Raw genomic sequence first — 22,233 nt, 5'->3', positions numbered from 1 at the left:
AAGCATGCTGAGAGTTACCAATGTTGATGCCTTCAACAATGCCAGCTGGGAAGCGATTGCCAAAGCGCTTCACAGGATGCTTGTTCCCAATACTCTCTGCAGGATAATAGGAAGCTTCTTCGAAAATCGAATCCTGACGTACGAAACCGAAACTGGGATACGATCTACTGCCCTAACAGCGGGTGTTCCACAGGGTTCCATACTCGGTCCTGTGCTTTGGAATGCCATGTATAATGAGGTGTTAATGCTGAAACTACCAGCAGGCGTGCAGATAGTCGGATTTGCTGACGATATCGTGCTCATGATTACCGGCGAAACAATCGAGGAGGTAGAAGACCTTGCAACGGTGTCCGTAGAAAGGGTTGGCATCTGGATGGAGGGAGTTAAGCTTCAGATAGCTCACCATAAAACTGAAGTTCTGCTCGTGACCAATAAAAGAGTTGTGCCGCACATGGAGATTACTGTTGGAGGGCACACGACATCTTCGAAACAGCAGCTGAAACACCTTGGAGTAATGGTCGACCATCGCTTAAGTTTTGGTGCGCATGTCAAATACTGTTGCGAAAGTGCATCGAAAGTCATAGATTCATTGGCCTGGATTACGCCAAACTGCCATGGTCCAAAGAGTAGCAAGAGGCGTCTCCTTGCGAGCGTAGCACTGTCGAAACTACGATACGGAGGAGCGGCCTGGAGCTCCGCGATAGAGGTAGAGCGCAACAGATCCAAATTACGGAGCACACATCGGTGGATAGCCATGCGAGTTTCCTGTGCGTACAGGACCATATCAGCAGATGCAGCTTTTGTCATCGCGGGCATGGTTCCCATCGACATAACTCTGGCGGAGGATATGGAATGTTACAAAGCAAGAGCTGTTAGAGGAATGCGTAATATTCAACGAGCAGCGTCAATGCTCAAGTGGCAGGAGCAATGGGACGCATCGAACAACGCAAGATGGACGCATAGGCTAATCCCGAGACTTTCAGACTGGGTAAATCGGAAGTATGAAGAGGTCAACTTCTACCTGACGCAGTTCCTTTCGGGTCATGGGTGCTTTAAGCAATACCTTCATCGGTTTAAGCTTATCAGCTCGCCTTATTGCCCGGAATGCGTAGAGACGGAGGAATCGGCAGAACATGCTATCTTTGTCTGCCCCAGGTTTAATTCAAGGCGTCAACAACTTCAAAATTTGAACGCTGAAAACATAGTGAGTGAAATGTGTCGCGACGAACAGTCATGGCGTGCTATAGTCGACGAAATCTCGCAAATCATGCGCGATCTGATAAGGATCAGGAAAGATGATGAACGGAGAGAGCGAGATAGTCAACCAAATTTGACAAGCTAATGAAAGGTCTTGGGCCTCGTATGACACTTTAATTCAAAAGCAACGCGATCTTAGGGCGCGGTATAACCCTAATCTGGACTCATACGTGTGGTGGGAGTTAAAAGGTCTCACGTACTCAGCTACGATCTTTCCTGCAGCAAAAGGAAGCGGAGATACCATTCGGGGTGGTCGTGTCGGGATTCTAGCTTGGTAGTTTCTCAATCGGCCATGCCTTGGTGGTTAGAAATCCTGCGGAAGTGGTTGCTGTGACGGGCGCGAGTTACTTTGAAAGCGTTACCTAACCGGCACACGTTTCGAGGTCCCCGGGATAGTGGATGCTGTGACGGGCGTGAGTTATTATGAAAGCGTTACCTAACCGGCACACGTTTCGGGGTCTTTCGTACCAGTCTGAAGTTGACGATAGAGGAAAAGGAGAAGGAGGAAGAAGGATAAAGCAGAACGATGATCAAGGAGAAATTGAGGAAAAATTGAGAAAGAGGAAAAGGGTGAGATGTATAAGTGCATGAGCACAGCCTACCCCTTGATGTAGTATCATAGGGTGAAACCAAGGGGCACATCTGGCACACGAAGCCCAAGGTGGTTTTAGTGGGACGAAGCACGGCAGCAAACACCCGGCTGTTATGGTTTGAAGTCAAATTTCCATCTTGTAAAAAAAAAAAACCAATGTTGATTATAATATGTGATAATATGTTTGACTTAAGGCTTACCCTTGGGATGATCCAGTGGAGCCACCGACACAACTCATCCTCGCATCCTCCCATCTGCGCTGCTTTGACAAAAGAGTTTCTCCGAACCAAGAAGTAGAATTCGTTGAAGGCGATTTCACACTGGCAAATGTTGTAAAAGGCGCTAGAGATTTCCTTGAATACTCAGAATCCCGTTGATTCCTTTATTAGAGAACCATCGATGAAGATCATTTTTTCAGCATCGACGTGTCTTTGTTTAGTTTCGAAAATTTGTGGGACCAAAAGTGAACGGTGCGTTTCCGAGATTCCACAATAACAAAACATAATTGAAAATGATACAAACGTCTTTTGAAACTTTAGAAAAATAGTGCTTTATTGGACCTACAATTTTTTACGTGAGCTCTCTAGTTCAATAAACAAAAGTTATCAGTGACAATAAGTTAATTAGACAAGCCATAGATAAAAGCTCTTTGTCCCTAATTCTGTGACTGTGGCTGTGACCGTTCCTCTGACGAACGCTCGCTGCTGCACGAACTATCAATAGTTACCGATCCCCTTTCACTGGGAGTTGGTGAATGCGAACTTTCTGCAGAATTAATCAAATTCTGTTGATCATCTTCCATTTCTACGTCCACCTGCGGAGCTCTCTGTTCCGTTGCACCATTACAGTGCCCATTTGTAGCAGCTGCTGTCTTGTTCTCTGCATCGGCTTCCATCAATTCATGTTGCAAAAAGTACTTGTAAGCATCGATCACCGCTTTTGGTGGAATATTATGCACTGGATGAGTCGGGAGAAGTTCATTATTTTCATGACCCAGAACCATTGGTGGGTGAACAGTTTCACAATGCTGAGCAATTGCTACACCACTAAGCGTGTAGCATGTATGGTACAGATCAGCCGGTCTAGAAATTTGAAAAAAAAAATTGTAAAACGAATGAAAATGCAACCTCTCAAAAAATGCTTACTTTCCAGGCTTATCAATCAAGCCTCCAGAAGGCTTTTGACAACATATCAGAACGTATTCTTGCAGAGCCATCCTATCGAACAAGGCCGAGTAAGTAACTTCTGGTCGCCCTTCTCTTCTGGCAATCAAACTCTGGATGATTGGAATTAAGGCTCCTTGCCAAAACGAGTAGCACCCGTCTACCAGTTTATTGGTTCGTCCTTGGAAACCACCTTCGTAAGCCATTTGTCGATTGACTGCCCATCGAAGTAATGCATCTAGATCGCACTTGTCTTCTCCACCCAGTATAGCCAAAGCAGCAGCTGCACAGAACGAGTACCCACCGTGGGCTTCCAAATCCGGCGCTCCACCAAAACCACCTTCGTACGTTTGACATTCCGCAATCCAGCGAGCCGTGCCATCGAAAAGTTTAAATTCATCATCGGTGGAGAAGGCTGCTAGTTTAGCCGAAGAAATTGCACAATAAGCCCCTCGCACGTCTAGCTCACCTCCTACGTGCATACGGAACGCACCATTCGGCTCTCGAACTGCCCAGAGAAACTTTTTCAACGTTCGTCTGTTGATGGCGTTGAGTGCTTTCTCAGAACCAATAATGCACAGAGCGTTAACCGCCGCATAAGTGGGAGCCAAATGGGGGTCCTGTCCAGGTCCTCCTGCAAAACCGCCATCATGACCACGACATCTAAAAAGCGAATAATTACCGTTAACTAACGCCAAAATAGAAATGCTCGAAGAAGCGGGTTTAAGTCTTATGACATCAATTAGTGCTATAGGGCTTTTACACAGTGCATTAACATAAGTAAGCCGTTGGTCAAACAAATGTGATAGTCCCATCTGAAATGAATACAAATCGACGAAAGAAAGATATTTTTTGAAGAATTTAGGAAAACTATTGAAAAGTTTCTTATGTAGGCGACACATTTTTCAAAAGCTAGAACATTTTTTGACTCGTTTGTGATTTTTTTTTTCTGATTTTGTACAGGATACGAGCGTTTTTAGTGGAAGCAGGTCAAATATTGCTCAAGTTTCTTAATCAATTTCCTAACGAAATCTCTTAAATTCATCTTCCTGGTTTAAAATTTTATAAGATAGACCCGAATACTTGGCTTGTTTTTAATTAAGTTTTGCTTGGTTCCGCACTGATATCCAATAAAACATTCACAGAATTGTTTCCACTTGTTAGCAAATGACTTGAAATATACTTTAAATTTAGCTTTTTTCGCATATAAAACATCTGATGTATGCCCAGAATTTTTCTTTTGAAAAATCTTTGATTCAAAATATTAATGATTTGATTCAAAAAACAGTTTCATTTGATTCAATGTTATTTAATTTTGCCACAATGTAACTCTGATTTTGATTTAAAAGCATTTATTCATTGAACCATTTTCCATTTATTCTAATTGGAAGAAATATTTTCTGTCGTTTCGAAATTCTTATGAAGAATTTCAAATAATTAAAAGAAAGAATTTTAAATCTTAAATTTATTTTTATTTACAAACAAATGATTCAGTAAATGATGAATATTAGTTTGAAATCTGTTTGCTATTTCTTTCGAACTTGCGTACTTCAAGCAAGTTCGAAAAAAATGCTTAGCTTAGCTTAGCTTAGCTTGATTAACTACTCACATCCACCTTAAACCGTAAAACCCGAAGTGCATGGTTGTAGAAAATGTATGCATTGCTTGTTCGAAATTCAAGAAAGTTCGAAAAAAATGCTGTACAATAAGAGAAACAGAAGTCACACATGAAAGTGTACGATGCTTAGAATTGATCCTACCGCTACGTGAAACTGTTCGTCAGTAATCAGCCTTATTCTGCGCCGCGCGTGACGTGATGATTGTCACCTCACCTCGGAGTCACCGTGACTTTTGTCACCTTATTCCCGGAGTCGATGTGGGTAAAGTGACAGTATCTCATTCAGGTGAGTGACTGAATGAACACATCTGTTAAAATGGTCGTCATTGCGCTGATGTTGTTTTGATTTCGCTCGCGGTTCGGATTTTCGGGATTAAATTTCTTAACAACGGATTCGATTTCCGGTTCGAAAAACGTCGTAATCGGTTTGTATGGTGTCAGCAAATCATTCAATAAGGAAAATGGGCAGGTTACGCGACCCAAGCGGACAATCCGAGGATTAAATCTGAGCCGGGAACCTGCTGTGAAACACCAACACAAGAATCGACGTCAAAAATTGTAAGTGATACAAAAATTTCAGATTAGTTTCAAAAAATTAAAATAAATTAAAAGAAAGCATTGCAGGTTTGTGGCGATTATGTTGTTCAATTTTACGACCTGAAAATTTCAGTTTGAAATAACTGTAAGGTTTCGATCAAATTGTTATTAGGTGTTGGCTCGGATGTGGTTTCGCAATTCAATGCAGCCGATGACATCCATACGGTTTGTCGAGCACATCAACTGGTTATGGAAAGATACAAATGACACTTCAATTAAACTGTTCAAACCGTTTGGTCGTTGGGTGCGGACAATTGTTTTTGGTAAGATAGTTGATTGTCGCGTACCAATTCTCTACTAATGGTTTTTATTGTTATTTTTTTAGAGGTTAACATGAAAGCCGAATCAGGAAAAACATTTTGAAAGGTATCTCCGAAGAGTGCGGCTTACTTCCTTTCCACCCCCAAACGACCGACCAACCAATCGAAATTTCCCTAATCAGAACAGGCCACGACACAAGAACGAAAACCAGCCGGGCAAGGTTAAAATTGCGAACCAGTTGAAGTTTATCGACAAGCATCCGGAAGAGGAACAGGAAATTCTTACCGAACCTCCATCGGTGACTGACAAAAATTTGGCCGAAGCCTCTACTGCCCGAGTCTATACCCGATGCAGTTCCTAATATGCATAAAAGTTCTGCCGTAACTGATTCTTTGGCATTTCCGAATTTCAAAATATCTCGGCGAAGTCTCAAAGATTATTTAAAAGTTTTTTTTTAAGCTGATAGTCTATGATAGTTTTTTTTAAGACGATGTACTTTACAGAGATGGTAGAAGAATGAGCACTTCACGAACAAATGTGCACTTTCCCACAAGCTACTAATAATTCAATAATTTGCTGCTAAAGGATAAATATTCTACATTGTAATTTAAAAAAAAATCAGAATAAAAGCTGTAACTACTTATTTGTCAAGTTTTTACTATTCTTCTACATTTGAAAATTAAAGAAGGACAACTTTAAAAATTGTATCAGAAACTATTTTTTTTATTAATTTACTACTACTTGAAGTTCAACAATCGCTTAACTGGACGATAGACTTTTTTGCTCATCAAATTCTCGTCGTGTTTACTAATTTATTGATTATTGGCATTAATATTCTAATACATTTGAAAATTAAAGAAGAACAACTTTAAAAATTGTATAAGAAACTTTTTTTTTAATTTACTTCTACTTGAAGTTCGACAATCGCTTAACTGAACGATAGATGGTGACGATACTTTTTTGCTCATTAAATTCTCGTCGTGTTTACTAGTTTATTGATGATTTTAAGCATTAAAACATGCTAGTTGAAAAATATGATTGAATTTCAACAATTAATAACCCGCTTTACAGTAATTTTCGTGTTTTTTCATTTCATTTCTATCTCGTCGCCACCTGAAAAGGTACCGACAATTGTCACCTAAAATCGTCACCCGAATGCGACGATTCTCACCCACGGTGACTACGAGAATAGGGTAAGAACTCACAAAGTTCATCCGAAGTGACGTTCCTCACCTAAACCGACTACCGGAATAGAGTGACTTGGGTGACTCGACTATCCTCACGTCACTCGCGGCGCAGAATAAGGGCCAATGTTTCTATTGGACATAGCTAGTTTTGTTCTTTTATCTTCGATAACCGTTCAAAAAGTGTAGAAACTCATTCAAGGCTGTTTGTTATTTTTCGACAGTTTTTGTAGTGAACAAAATTATAATGATGAAATTTATCTCAGCTACAAGTATTCAACAATTATCAACAATTATCAATTCAACAATTTGAACTTTTTCAATCTATTTAAGTTTATTTATCTATAAATTTATATACAATTGCGCCCTGTCAAAAAATTGGTACTTTCAAGACACCTGATCAAAAATGTTTGATAGCGAATAGATTGAAGTTTTTTTTCATCATTACCGATCTCATTTTGCTAATTAAAATGATCCGAAAAATGAACTTTAATGTTATAGAAGCATTTCATTTTTAATTTCTTCATATGAAATTGACCTTGATTGGGCGAGATATTTCGGTTGTTTAAGTACGACTCTTTTCTAATGCTCAGCAGAGTTCATGGTTGGTTCGGCGTTCTGCGGCATGGGACCAAGAAGTCGTGGGTTCGAGGTTCGAGACAAGGTTAAATGAAGAAAAAACAAAACAAGAGGGGAAAAGTAGCTGGCAAACATCGGACAGACATCGCTCATCACTCTTTTTGTTTTTTTTTCGATGATCCGTCAATTGACGTTTCATGTCATCTTCGCTGATTAATTTCTACAAATCTCGATGTTTAAGGGCTGAACAGCAGCTTCTCCCTGAATTTGGGTTGCCTTCTTTCAGCAAGATAGCCAATTTAAAATTAGAACTAAATAATGTTTCAGCGGTCGTTACAAATCAAGCAACAGATGACACTGTTATTTGTCAATTTTGTGCTATAATCAAATCATCCGGTTCTAGTTTTCGTCGACCTGGCCGCTGCATTTGGAGTGGTGTCATTTGAAGAACCTTGGAAGGACTTGAAGAAAACCACCCGTGGGCCCTTTAAGAATAGTGACATGATGCCAAATCTGGCCAAAATAGCTGAGCTTCATCGTGCTGCCAAGAATGGCAAAAGGCGCTTCTCGAGGCACTCAGATTTGTAGATCTCGCCATTTACCGTGCACTTTGTCACGAAAGGCTCACTCTTCAGTCCGCAAGAGCAGATGGCCTGCCAAACGACATATTTGGAGGCGAACTTCGACATTTCCTTCTTCTTGGATTTGTTGTCCACATCGAACTTGCTCTTACCGGTGAAAAACTCCAACTTCGGGATTTGCTTAAAATCGGCTTTTATATACGTTTCGTCGTCCATCACACAGCAACCATATTTTTTTCAGCTTCTTCTCGTAGAGCTTCCGTGCCCGAGTTTTAGCCGTCGATGGTTGCCGCTTATCGTGGTTTTTGGTTCTGTACCTTGTATGTATGTAGTCCAGCTCTTTTCTTTGCATTCTGAACGTAGCTCTGCGACATGCCGAACTTTTTAGCCAAATCACGGCTTGAGACGTTGGGATTTGCTTTAATCATCCGCTTTCCCTCCGTCTTTTTGCTCTCCGGTCCCGGTTTTCTTCCAGCTCCTTTGCCGTGGTCCAACGTCACCTGTTCCTGGAACCGCTTCATCACTCTGAAGACGGTGGAATGGAGAATGTTCAACATTTTTCTCAACTTCCGGTGCGACAGGTCAGGAAATTCCAGGTGTTTGGAAAGAATTTGTTCTCTCGACTTGCCTAGGTTCATCTTCATTTTCGTTGAATCGAAAATCACGACTTCGAGTTTGACAGCATGTAAACAATACACATCAATGAGAATGTTTACAAAATTTGGTTGATTTTTACCCAATGGTAAAAAAGTTATGCCCTGTTCACAGCAAAAATAGTTCGTGTAATTTTAGATCGGAAACGATGCACGAAAACGGAACATCGTTTTCGATCTACAATTCTATCACGGCGTGTAAATTTAGATCGAAAGCAATGCACGAAAAAGGAACGGCCTATTGTCGTGTAAAAATACATCGTGATGTAAAATTTGAGAATTTATTCTGGATATAGGCAGTTTTTAGTAAATATTCAGGTTTCAAATATTGAAAAATGATAACAATACGATTCTTATTTTTATTTGAAATTTATTTTGAAGAAAATCATTAAAAGTAAAATAAAAACCTTCACACACTACCATGGGCTGCGCACTCAGATGCCACAAACGTTAACCAGGGTGACCCTGGCCAGCGTCACCAGTTGAATTGTTGAGAGGAATTCCTTTATAGTCAATCCGGATTCATGTCACTGTAATGAAATAAAGAAAAACTGTTAAATTTCGACACCTCCAGTTTTTTTGGTATCTCACTTTATTTACCTTCATCCGTTCGGAATTGTGTGGCTTTCAGGGGCTTTTTGATTCTGGATTCAAACAACATTGATCCAACCACCAGTCCCGCCGCTATCAGTAAACAGCAAATTAAGCACCTCTTGCTCATGCGGTTTCTGTACGGAGCCTCCCCTCGAAGTTATAGCTGACGAATGTTGACGGTACGCGATCTTCTGCGATCTTACGACAGGGGCTGGGGATGTGGCTCCCATTTTCGACAGACTTTTCCCTTTTTTTTGGATGATGCTACAAAACAAACCATCATCTTGAACGAAAATTAACAAGCTTTAGCCGCAAAAGAAACAAAAACAATGGAACAGTCAAATTTTACATTGTTTTTGGTGTAAAATTATATCCTAACGTTCCTTTCTAGATTAGCCGTGTAAACTTATTGCAAAGAATTTAATTTTACACTTTTTATTTTGAACCGATGAAAAATAGATCAAAAAGAGTATAAAATTACATCTTTTTAGAATTACACTAAGGAAAAAATAGATGCCACAAGTTTTAGATTGCGTATACTTTTAGAATTTTTTTTGCTGTGTTGAATGTGTCGCAATAGTTTCGTGTTCCACATTTTCACACGACCAGCCAAACTTGGTTCGATTTTCTATTCTTCTTGCAAGTCAAATCGAAATATATTTTGAATCATAGGCTGAAGTTTTAATTCAAAGGAATTATTTCTTTAAGGGGGGGGGGGGGGGGGTTTAGGGTCTAACGGGTAAAAAAAACACAATTTTCACGATTTTTTTCTAGAGCTATACTGCCGTTCTAAGCAAGAATGTCCCATATGACTTTTGGGTCATTTTCACTTTTTTGCTGGAAACGGTCTCTTTTAGTGTTAACTCTTGGGAGCTGCACGGAAATACCAGAAGGAACACAAGTTCAAATACGCTTGGTACGCGAATGGAATGATTTTGCTACGCAAAAGTGATACTACTAAAACTTTTCGTGTAAAAGATATGCGCGATTTTCCTTGTTAAAATGATTTTTACTACCGCCTAATTTTTTTCCTTGATATATGTATATTAATTTAATTGAATATTGTATACTCTAAAATACACCCCGAATCAAATTATTAATTATGATTAGGATATATAAATGCTTACACACTTTACAATTCCGCTCTTAAAGTAGTTGGCAACAGTTTGTAAGACTTCTTCAGCTGCAAATAAATGAATAAAGCAAAAAAAAAAAAACTTTCGAATAAAAACACAAACAAGTATATTTTGTTCTGAACTTATACGAAATTTTCATCCAGGTGGTTGTATCTATGTTGATAGTTCTACGCAAGAATGTCACACTAGAGAAAATTCTATGAAAAATGCAAATTTTATCAAAAAATTGTCTTAAGATGAGTTCAAACTGTTGAATTTAATGTTATTCACTGAACAGAACACTAAAATAGAGGGCAGAAGAGGAGCGAGAAGCCTTGAGTGTTTTATTCAGAGAAATTTTAACTGAACACTTTTCGGTAGGCACTACTTACAAGATCCATACTCAACTATACATTTTTATAAACAAAGAGGAACGTATTTCTCAAATTACGGTTTAGTATGAGTTTTTGGGAAAAAATAAACTACGCAAGCTTTTAAAATGATAGAAAAATTGTAGCCGTGTGACAGTTTTTTGTAGAACTAGCATCGGCATGCGTTCTGATTCTACGCAAAAGTGTCACACAGAGCATTTTTGGCTCTAGTTTGCTGTTTTTTTTGTAGGAAATGTAATTTTTTTTGGCAGAAAACATTGTAAAATGATTAACTTGAACTGTTCACTACGAAAAAACTGTCGGTGAATTTTTAGTTTGAGAGAAAAATTGGAAATATAGCTGATATTTCAATCGCGTTTTTCTCGTTTGCACGTTTTTCCACATGGGACAATCTTGCTCAGAACGGCAGTATAGTTCAAACAAATGTATTCAAATTTTTTGCATTATACAAAGCATTGTTGAAAGAACATTTAGTAATTTTTTCGTAGAAAAATATTGAAAAATGAGCCGGTTACGGAGCACTTTCGAGGATGCCTTTTAGAAAACAGGATTTGCGGTGGACACTGTATCTCAGCACAGAATCATATGAAGTCAAAAAATCAGTGCAAAATATTTTTAATATATGTTTTTCTGGACCCCAAGGTTTTTATTTAACTTAAAAATTTTTTTATGAAATTTTTGTGGCTGTTTGAAGTAAAAACTACGATTTTTCACGAAAAAATCCGCCATTTTTTATCTGTAAAATCTCCCGAAAGTAAAAAAAAATAAAAAAGAAAAACGTTGGGGTCTGGTATTTTATATGTAGAAAATATGTTCCAAGTTTGAAACGAATCGGATAAGTAGTTTTCAAACGACGATGTCAACGAACTTTAAAAATGTGCTTTCGAGAAAAACGCGTTTGAAGTTTCTGCTCTTGCTTTCTTGCAGTGTTAGTAGGAGGAGATAAAGGCCTATAATTTCTACAGTTTTGCTTCAATTGACTTGAAAATTTGACATAACATTCTTGAAATGTTTTACAATAAGGAAATAAAAAAATTAAAAAATCGATTTTTTGAACCCCCCCCCCCCCTTAAGTTAAAAACATTTTTTTTGATTCAAAGGAAATAAACAATTGAACCATTTATTTAGAATCAAAGTATTTGTTTAAAATCAAAATCCAAAAGTATTTAGTTCAAAAAATTAATTCTTTCTTTCAAACATTAGTTTTTATTTTTTTGAAACAGGAGTTTGGTTAAAAAAAGAATGTTTTGAATCAAATTCAATTTGATTTTGTTTCAAATGCCTAGTTTTCTCTGCGTGGGGAGACTTTCAGCAACCAAATTGTAAACATAAACAAGTCTCATCAACCGAAATCGCAGTTCAAGTTGCCGAGTGTGGACTAGGTGCGGTCGGTTTTTACTTCAATTTATTGAATCGGGGCGTATAGAGCACAATTGATCGGGGCACGATGAGCATTTTCTGTTGTAGCATCTAGCAGCGAATTCAACTCGATGAAGTCAACCTATAGAGCCACAGTTTGACAAACTTCAAAGTAGTATTGAATTTGGATTCAACAGTAGACCGAAAGTATCATCTACATCAGGGGTGAGCAACCTTTTGAATCAACGGGCCAATTTAAATTTGATACCTTGCTGGCGGGCCGCACTTGAAAAAACTTTTTTTTTATAACTAAAAATTTTTAGCGAAAACAAATCTGAAAAAGAAAAGATAAACCGAATTGACGTGTTCAAAAACAGAAATTCAACACGGCTTTTTAAATACACAATATTGAAGGGGTACGTCACTACTAAATCTTTGTAATTTTTACTTTCTCTCAATTTTTCAATAGTCAATCACCGTCTTCTTTGCGTTGGACGTTGAATTACTAATTGACTTTCTTTGATTTTTTTTTCCATAACTAAACTTGTCCTCAAAGCCTAGATTTTTCTTCAACAAACGCTAAGAACCTCGTTTTTTTTTAAATTTAAGTTCTGTATTTGTTTATTTGTAACTTAATCCTAATTAACTTTCTAAAATTAAAATCCACTCGACACAGTTCTAGACACGTCTAATATTTTCCTTCGGAACACATTTCTCGAAACGTCAAAGTCAAAATGCTCAGCAAAACGATTAAAAGTTTTTAAGATTCCCACAAAAGCGCTGTTGGCCCCATAGTTGTTAAGACGAATGGGAACGTAAAGCTGCAAATGCTGGTTTCTTAATCCTCGGGGTCGTACACTAAGAGGGACAGCCTCCAGCAGCGTGGGAGCGTCAATTCTTGATGTCAGGAGGTCAGCCACAACCAGAGCTCGAGTAGCGTTACTACGAACTTGAAGCGTATCCAAATCTATGAGGCGGCAACGATTTTCGTAGCTTGGCAGACGAAACGAATCGTGCCAATTCAGGTGACGTAGTGCATACCGCAGGAAGCGCCGCTCGATAGCCTCGATTCGTTCAGCTCCGTTCTGATAGAAGGGGCACCAGACAGCTGATGCGTACTCGAGGATGGAACGAACTATGCAGCAATAAAAACTTTTAAGGCAGTACACGTCTTTAAAGTCTTTGGCCATGCGAAACAGGAATCCAAGGTTTCTAGAAGCTTTGTCAACAACATAGTTCGTGTGAGTCTTGTACTCCAGCCGTTGATCGAGGATAACTCCTAGATCGTTGATGTGTTCGACTCGGGTGATGGTATCGCTTCCAAGGATGTACTCAGCATGAAGAGTGTGCCGCTTACGGGAATTGGATTGGATTGGATTGGATTGTATTGGATCATTTAATTGAGATGTTGAGCAAGGTTGTCGAAGTCACAGACAATTGTTCAATTTCACATATTTTTAAGCAACTATTTTCAAAACTACATGCTTGATTCTAGATTTTTTATCCAGTATTCATAATTTTTAATCTTATTTAGATATCATTGGAATAGGATTTCTTAAGCTATATTATGAGTGGAACAACTCAATTTATCCATGATTGTTATAAATTTTCTGTCAAATTTCTGGAAAGAGCATCACAGATAATCGTCAAATAACTGTTGGGTCGAATCGCAGAATTTTAGATACTTATCTATTGTTTTTATCAAGAACTAATTTTTGTCGGTAACTTGAATGCCGGCTGATTTATGCTGATACTTTGAGATCTTTGCTACTAGCTGTAGGAAATAAGATGAGGATAAAATAATTATAATAAGTTAAATAAATAATCTGAATAATAAATAATCTGAATTCTGTTATTTCTTCGCGAAATTCGTTTTTAAACTGACTTCATTCTTCATTCCACTCGCGTTCGTTTTCCCTTTCTCACATGCTCCTCTAATAGAGAATTCGTTTTGACGTGGTGGTGCACCGGGGCACTACCGGTAGTGCACTTTTTGCAGTTTTCATGCTCGTTTTCAGGATGAGTAGTCCACTGGTAGTGCACCATAAAGTGGACGGTGGAACACTCTGAAAATATTCGGTGTTGCTTGCGCTCTCACCAATACTATCATGAATTTTGACAGCACGTGCTTCCCGATGTAAACAAATATCAGCTGGTTGGTTTATTTCTATACCGCAAAAATTGGGTTCGAGCTGTTTGTTTCTCTTCATTATCCCTAAGAACGGAAACTTGTTCCGGATTCGATACCAGTGCCGTTTCCAACAGAGGCGGAGAATTTCACCTGGATGGCACGTTCCAAAGCAAACAACGCTCCCAAGAAGAAATGTGCCCAGAAGGCTTGCTGCAATCGGTTCCAGGCGATGCCGAAAAAGAGCAGCAAATCCGAGTGCAAAAAGGCCAACCCAAAGATCTGATGGAATCGCCCAAACCGAAAAGTTTTCTTGATCGGGAGGGTCCTATAAGTTGGTCTCCACAGCAAGAAGCGTTCAGCTGCATCGAAGCTACTCTGCTACAAGCTAGCTTCGAGCTGTGCCTTAGGGTGACGATGCTCGGTTGCGCCAAGTCCCGGATTCCCACCCGTTGCCCTTCAAAAACGGTAGTTCGAGACTACACCCGCATTGGGAGCTTGAATTTCGTTCGTTTCGGTCTGTTAGCAAAATTTTCTCCCCCGACTTCCGCGATCCGAGTTCGCCAATTTGACTTCCAAGAATTTTTCTTCTGTAATCTGAAAACGGAAATAGGTACTCGAACGAAGGTGAGATTTGCGAGGAATAACCGTTCAAAATACCGGAACCTTCAAGCTGGGGTAACTGCAGTCTAGCAGTAGCAAACATAGACCGCCCAGAATCAGCCGGTATTTCAGTTATCATCAGAGCCAGAGGCGAATCTACCAAGCAAAATAAATCTGAAATCTTCACAATTCAACATAATATATAAATTCATGCTAAAATTTTCATATTATTTAAAAGATAATGATCAACTACAGTAAATTTCATTTCAATTTTCGAAGTCAAACGAAAACAAATAGGTACCAGCTGTAATGGATTTTTGACAGCTTGATGTTTTCTGTTGACACTGCCGATTTCACGCACACCAACAAAGATTAGTGCAAAACTCGATTCATGCTCGTTTTCAGCTTGGAAGGTGCAACACTTTCGGGTGGTGAAAACAAATACGGTATAAGTATGAATATCTCTCCGTATAACGCCTATTAACGACGGCTCCTGTCAATCGAAGGGTTGCTCAATTCGCTTACTCCATATCGACTAGGGGTGCCAATGATTATTTTCATTTTATTCAGATTATTTATTTAACTTATTATAATTATTTTATCCTCATCTTATTTCCTACACTAGCGACACGTCGCGACGTTGAAAATCATAACGGCACATCGCGAGTTTCCGAGGAGACTTGAAGTGCTTGAAGCTTGCGATTGATGGCCTGGAGAAAAAAAAACGTAAACAATATTCGTGCAATACGTTCATAGTACATGTAAAATAACAGGTAGGTTATTGCGCTTAACCTCACTTCAAAGCTCCATGTATGTACACAGGCCACTTCATGCTTGCATACCAACAAAAATAGATATTCGAATTTGGCAACTTCTATATAGAATGGCAACCAAAATTATTAATTTCTCCGTCGATAGTTATTCAATTCTTTCGAAAAGGACTTCAGATTAAAGGTTGTTTCTTCAGGGTCATCGGAAACTATTTTTTGCTTCGGATTTTTGGATCTGAACCATAAATAATGAGCATAAAAAAGAAATTTTCATCACCGTCCCTGTTTTTTGAGGGCATGCAATGTAATATTTTCTTCTGTCCATGTTAAAAATTTGATAAATGATCTAAAATACTTCATGTTTTTGTGACAAAAAGTCAATTTGTTTGAATTTTTATTCAAATCGCACAAGAAAAAGGCCACACAAGGCTAAATTTTTTGTTTGAAATCGACTAAAAGCCCATTGCATATTACTTTTAGAGATGTTGAAAAGCCAAATATTGTCTGTTGCATTAAAATGCATAAGTGCATATTTTTCACATAATTTTAATGCTTGTCAATTTTAAGAAAAATATGATTTTCTGATAAATTCCATACATTTGCCAGTTATTTCCATAACTATTTTTCTGGGCCTCCTACCAATACGTTGAAAGAGAGCGGAATAGCCTAAAGGTAGGCTATAATATGTCTATAGCACCAAACCAATAGCGACACTTTTCATTAGCGAGATTTGTGTCATTCGTAGGTTTTTTTTTCCTTTTTTCAGTCCAGTAGGCGATTTTCGTTTCTGCAACGTTTTGCATAGTACTTTGAAATATACCTTGTATACAAGGTATATTTCAAAGTACTATGCAAAACGTTGCAGAAACGGAAATCGCCTACTGGACTGAAAAAAGGAAAAAAAAAACCTACGAATGACACAAATCTCGCTAATAAAAAGTTTCGCTATTGGTTTGGTGCTATAGACATATTATCATCAGTGAATCCATAAATTACATATATTTACGTTTAATTTTCTTCCAAACTTACTTGATCAGGAAGTCAACAACCCGATTCAGAAGCGAGTCGGTGAATTTGATCCCCAGCACGCTGGCCGCATTCAGGATCCAATAAACCAACCAGGGACGGCTGCTGTCCAAGCACTCGTATCCGGAGGACAGCCGTTCCAGTGAAGATTCCAGGTAACAGGCATGTTCGGTTCGCATCAGCCGCGGAAGCAACGGATCAACAGCTGCCAGTTGCTCGTAACGGTCGTAGAACCGCTCGATCGCAGCTTCTGTCTTGATCTGTAAGAACGTTTTCGTTATTCAATAATTCTAATTTTTGCTTATTATGGTATTACTTGTTCAATGGATGTGTACGTCTTGCGCGACTCTTCACAAGTTTTGAATTTCTTGAATTCTGATAGATTACGCGATTTCTCCGTTTCCATTTTAGAACTTTTCCGAATTGCAGTTATCACAAAAGGTTTGGTTGAAAGTTTACTTTTAAATTATATGAAGAAGCAAGTTTTAGACCAACTTGATATTTTTCACTCCATATGTTTTGCTATGCGTAAAAAGTAAACACACACAGTGAGTAGAGGTGCCAGGTGTCCTGATAAATCAGGATTTGTCCTGATTTTCGAAAGACCTACAAGTAAACGAAAGACCGTCCTGATTTTTGAAATTGTCCTGAGTTTTGAAAAATGGTCTTTAAATATATTAAATTGTCCTGATTTTCCATGAAATATCTTAACTTATATTGAATTTATAGTTAAATCAGGTAATCGAATGTTCCCGATACTCGATTTCTAGCGCCTTTTGATGACACCGGCGATGTAGTTCCACGTTTGAGATCCAGTTGCCAGGCCACCAGATGTTTCGAAGACTTGAAGGAAATCGATCTTTTCGAAATAAGGCCCCGGGTTATTTATATTGATCCGATAAAATGACCCTTTATTTGAAAGATCGGGGACGTTTTCAATTACGGGTCAATTTTACGCATTTACGGGGTCAAGAAGTTAGCGTGCACACACTTCTCTGTCGGATTTTCTAAGCGTGTATGTTCGAAAACAAAGGTATGCGTGTGTGTGTGCGCGCTGGCGATGGTGATGGCGGCCTTCGCTCGCGCTCGCATTTGCCGAACTCAGCGCAGTCCTCTCTCGCATCCCAGTCTGTCTTGTTGGGCTGGTGCCATTATTCTGTGTAGGCAGCAAAATCCGTAAGCTAGTGAAAAATTTAAATTAGTGCAATTCGCTGGATCCGGATCGAGTCGTGGACATTTGTAGTCGTCACTTTCTGTCGTGAACTTGCGGAAGTGCGTTTTTGTGAACGTGCAAACGGGATGCAAAGGTGTTTTTTGGAAAAGTGGAATCAGGGCTGAATTTTCTGGGCAACCAACCCATTGCATGGAAGAATCCGTGTCGTTCAAAGAGAAAGACTACCGAAAAGTGTACAACAGTGCGTGTGTGGGTAATTCGGAAAGCTCTCCCGTTGCTGGAATTCAATTTGCGTGAGAAAGACAAGGTAAGCATTGCTCATGTGTGAGTGAAGCTCTCTCTTCCATTGTTTTGTTGATCTTCAATCTTCACGGAGCTACTTTGAGATAAATTTTCAGTAACATTTTTATTTCTTTGCTGTTAAGAAAAATCTTACATGATTTGTAATTTGTAATTTGTAATTTATTAACTTTAACGCAGCCTGTCGGTTACAATTAACTATTAGTTCAGGTTATGCAGCTTTAGGATTCTCAACAGTTTGGGTGCAACATGAGCAACTTATAAATCAAAAAGATTGTACCGAGTATATACAAGTTTCGTGATTAAATATTAGATTTTAATTGAGGCGCATAGGAAAACAGCAGGAATTAAAAAACGTATCGAGAAAAACAGGAATTCACACCTAAAACCGGGAAAACGATAGGAATCGTATTAAACAAAACTTAAATTGATTAAACGTGTGTTCATGTCATCAAGAGTTAAATTTGATTTCCTCAACTGCCTTGCTGCTGAATCCTACTCCACCACATGCTAAACGAAACTGAACCTTTATTTAACATAATTTCGTTTCCCATATGAAATTTTCATAAACATAAATAGCGGGACATAAGAGCTTAAATAATTAAATCATCTTAAATCGAATACAGAATCACAAAACGATATTTAAACATTAAAATTTAAAAGATGTATAAGTATGACGCGAGTCTGGTAACCCAGACGTACTGGGTTCGATTCCCGGTATCGGGAAGAAAAACTTTTGGGTTCGAGTCCCATAAGTTGTCGACGAGATGCTTGGGGAGTAAGTAGAGGCCAGTCTCGAACCCACCCTTGTCCTTCCTCCAACTGGTATCAGGAGGGGTTGGTTTATTATCTTGAACTGCATTCTGTCCATATCCAGCCGGAATGGATATAATGAAGTGCATGTAACCAACGTCTCATGATCGCTTACTATACTGCCGCTGCCGGCAAGTCTGTCCCATATGCAAAAACAACGAACCGATAAAAACGGCTTTAAAGATTTTTATAAACTTTCGTGGATTTCTCGGTTGAAACTTTACCTTTTCTACTTCTTTCTTCACAGATATTAAGATAATTGTTGTAGAATTTCGTCCAATGTGTTTTTGATTTGGAAGTTGTTGATGCGGAGGAGAAAATAATGATGGGACAGCCTTGCGAGTATATTTCGCATGCGGATTAAATATACTCGCAAAGCTGTCCCATATTTGGCTTTTCTTTAGTCAGTTGATCATTTGATTCCCTATATCTGCGCTATATTATTCACTTTACTGGTTTACTGATAAAAATAAGTTTGAAATTATGTTTATGACATGTTTAGATAGTCAAAGATAAAGAAAGTTTATCGTAAGAATTGAGTGGGTCTAAAATAAAATGAATAACAACGTTCCATCCCCCCCCCCCGTTCCATGAATAAAACAACCTGTACCATCATATTTTGGAAAGTTTTTCGGTCGATTATCTTTTAGAAATCTTGGCTGCAAATATTTGATGAGAAAAATCAATTCAATATGACTTAAGCGTGTGCTACCAGGTACACGTATTTTTGTTCATAGATTTTATGAAAGTCCAAGCAGCAAGTAACAGCATGACAAAAACCTAAAAAATATGGCTTTGTAGCTGAGTATTTTCCATGTTTTACAAAGAACAATCCAATAAGCTTCATGTGAAATAAAAAAAACAGTTTGATGGAATTTACCCATAAGGCTAAACTTAGCTTGTAAAAATTATGGAGATTGTTATTTTAACTTTACTGTACTGTTTTATCTAGTCTAACTTTCGCAATTTCAATGAATACTTATTTTGTCGCACACATTGAATGAATATTTGTAAAATTAACGTTAATAAGAGAAGCAATTTTGAAGCATTCTGTATAAATATACATATGGGACAGCTTTGCGGGTATATTTCATATGAGACAGACATGACTTGGTATTTTTTTCATATATGTTAAGAACAAAGTTATGAAAGTTTTTAGTCTAAATTGAAGAACTAACTGTATTTGAACGATTTTTGAGATAAACTGAAAAATGACGAAAATGCATATGGGACAGTCTTGCGAATAGCGGCAGTATACTACGCTGCCTACTCTAAACATTAAAATTTCCTTCTCCAAAAACTATCTCTAATTTTCATTTCCAGCGTCAGCTCCCCGAGCTATTTAAACGTTACAATAAAAAAATTAAAAGATGTATAAATAGATTTAAAACTAAGAGTTCCGATTCAGATAACAGATTTCATCACATTCGATGTGTAAGTAAATTATTTTCCTAATAATTTTAATAAGGCTTGTTAATCGAAGAAAGGAAACATCCAGCTTATAACTTGTGTGAACAAGTTTTATCTATTTTTTTAATAGACTTTTCGAAAAATAATGTTTTTTAGGTTCTTCCAGAATACATCAGTTGTTTGCTTGCTTAATTCACAGCACAACTTCATCGGCAGCATAAACTATACTTTTATGAGGAAAGCTTTTGAAAAATTTGGTTTGTGTCCTCTGATCTTCCGAGAACAGGGTGCTAGCAACAGGGTGGGTTTCTTCCGGGCGTACATAACTGCATCAAGCTTACCATGATGAGAGACGAGGTTGTTTGCTCCACGGCTCTCAGGGATCCTCGACAGCTCTGGGGACGTCTACCGTTGCCTTTTGGCAATCAAAAATTGAGCAGCTCGTTTAGATCTCCTGCCAGAACCGGCTGAATAACTTTTCTTGTCCTTTTTATAACACCAAAGACAATTCTGACCGCTTATGAAATCCTCAGGAATAGAAAGCTAGATTGGAAATTATTATAATTTGTTTTTGTTTTTTTTAAGGACACCTATAAAGCCGGTGGTAGGCCGTACAGTGGGTTCCCATGGGTCACGGCGGCGGTGTGCATGCTTGTGATAATGATGGTTTACTATCATTGTCCTGAGAGGTTCGTTGCACACATCTTGTCAAGCATGGATCATAATATGACTCAAATTAGAAGGCGCGATGGACACCTTTATTTTCATTAAATTAGTGGTAGGTTCAGTGGTGTCCCAATTTTTCATGATCCATGTTGATAAGATGAATGGGAGTTGAAACACTTGCCCTCCCTTCCGTTGAACAATGGGAAAATTTTGCAGTGAAAATATCACAATTTGTTGTCTTAAAGTGATACTTTTCAATAGGGCATAATCTGTTTGGTAAGGTAGTTAGCTAGTTTAGTTTCATAGAATTAGGATGTTTCAAGTATTGCTAGGTTAGGTATATGTAATGGTATTCGCCTCCCCAATGCTCTAGAAAGTGTGTATTTGCGGTTTATGAATTTCGTTGGCTTATTCTTAAATCAAGCATTTTACAAGAGCTAGAGGCTCATTGGACGGGAATGCTGTTTTGACAAATATGATATTTCATTTTGTAATACACTTTCGACATTTGTTTTTATTTATTTATTTACTTTTGGTAGATTTATACATTTTTCGGTTAGGATTGAAATTCATAAATCGAAGTTTAAAATAGAAAATATGATTTCGATAGGCAAGAATGAGTAGATAGTTAGGATCATTCATTTCGGGCATTTAAAAACAGGCACTAGGTTTATTAGAATTGAACCCCTATCGTGTAGATTGAGTATTATAGTTTGTTAGAGAAGTTGTCCACAATTAGTGATGAGGTTTTAATTAACAGCACTGTTTTTTCTTGTTCCGTTGCTAAGTGGACGATACCAATATAGCTATTTAAGCTTACATTTCATTGTTGGATGAGTTTAAGAGACACCTTTTCTAGATTCTGTTTTCATTAATCCTAATTGAGTTATCGAACAACCGTGTAGTCGCGTAAAATCAATCTTTTGAATATATCTTTTACTTAGCAAATCTATGATTATTTTTAAATCAAACTAGCAAGAATCCAAATTTATGGAAACGAGTAAGGTTAGGTGACAGGTAGGGAAAATTCAACTACGGTAAGATAGTGAACCCTTCTGACAACGATATCGAGGCGTTAGTATATGATATCATATTATTTGATACCATACTGCTATTGCTCGGTTGAATTGAAGGTTGGGTTAACTCGAAGTTCATATGGGGCCCACCAACCGTCCTAGTCCGTCGAGCACTATCTTAACGCTTCCCTAAACTGGTGCTTCAGAACCCTCGGGCTCTGTTGCCGCTATCCTTTCCTAAGCTATACTACTCTCATTTAAAATTTTCCTCTTCTGTCCCCCGTTCTGTTTTTCCTTTCCGGGTCAGCCAGGCGCTCATATGTGTGTGTGTGTGTGTTCCATCCAACGACCCCCTGAGCTGGCAGGTATGTTATGCAAAAGG

At 38.3% G+C, this 22,233-nt stretch overlaps 2 protein-coding genes across 2 annotated transcripts in view; one reads left to right on the top strand and one right to left on the bottom strand.

Moving 5' to 3' along the window:
* Positions 1-2,374: 2,374 nt before the first annotated feature.
* Positions 2,375-17,027, bottom strand: LOC129740035 (protein farnesyltransferase subunit beta). Its single transcript, XM_055731618.1, has 4 exons — positions 16,789-17,027; positions 16,476-16,732; positions 2,995-3,675; positions 2,375-2,931 (listed from the first exon to the last, which is right to left on the bottom strand). Exons 1-4 carry the CDS (start codon positions 16,876-16,878, stop codon positions 2,505-2,507), a joined length of 1,455 nt encoding a protein of 484 aa, XP_055587593.1. The 5' UTR covers positions 16,879-17,027; the 3' UTR covers positions 2,375-2,504.
* Positions 17,028-17,594: 567 nt separating this feature from the next.
* Positions 17,595-22,233, top strand: part of LOC129740034 (F-box only protein 11) — a 50,392-nt gene continuing 45,753 nt past the window's right edge. The window contains exon 1 of the mRNA XM_055731617.1: positions 17,595-17,953. The gene's annotated coding sequence lies outside the window, so the exon portion shown is untranslated. The remainder of the gene's footprint in view (positions 17,954-22,233) is intronic.

Source organism: Uranotaenia lowii, chromosome 1 (assembly GCF_029784155.1).
Source record: "Uranotaenia lowii strain MFRU-FL chromosome 1, ASM2978415v1, whole genome shotgun sequence".
NCBI classification, from domain to species: Eukaryota; Metazoa; Arthropoda; class Insecta; order Diptera; family Culicidae; genus Uranotaenia; species Uranotaenia lowii.
The sequence above is the reverse complement of the archived record's forward strand: the minus strand, read 5'-3'. Positions and strand labels throughout refer to the sequence as shown.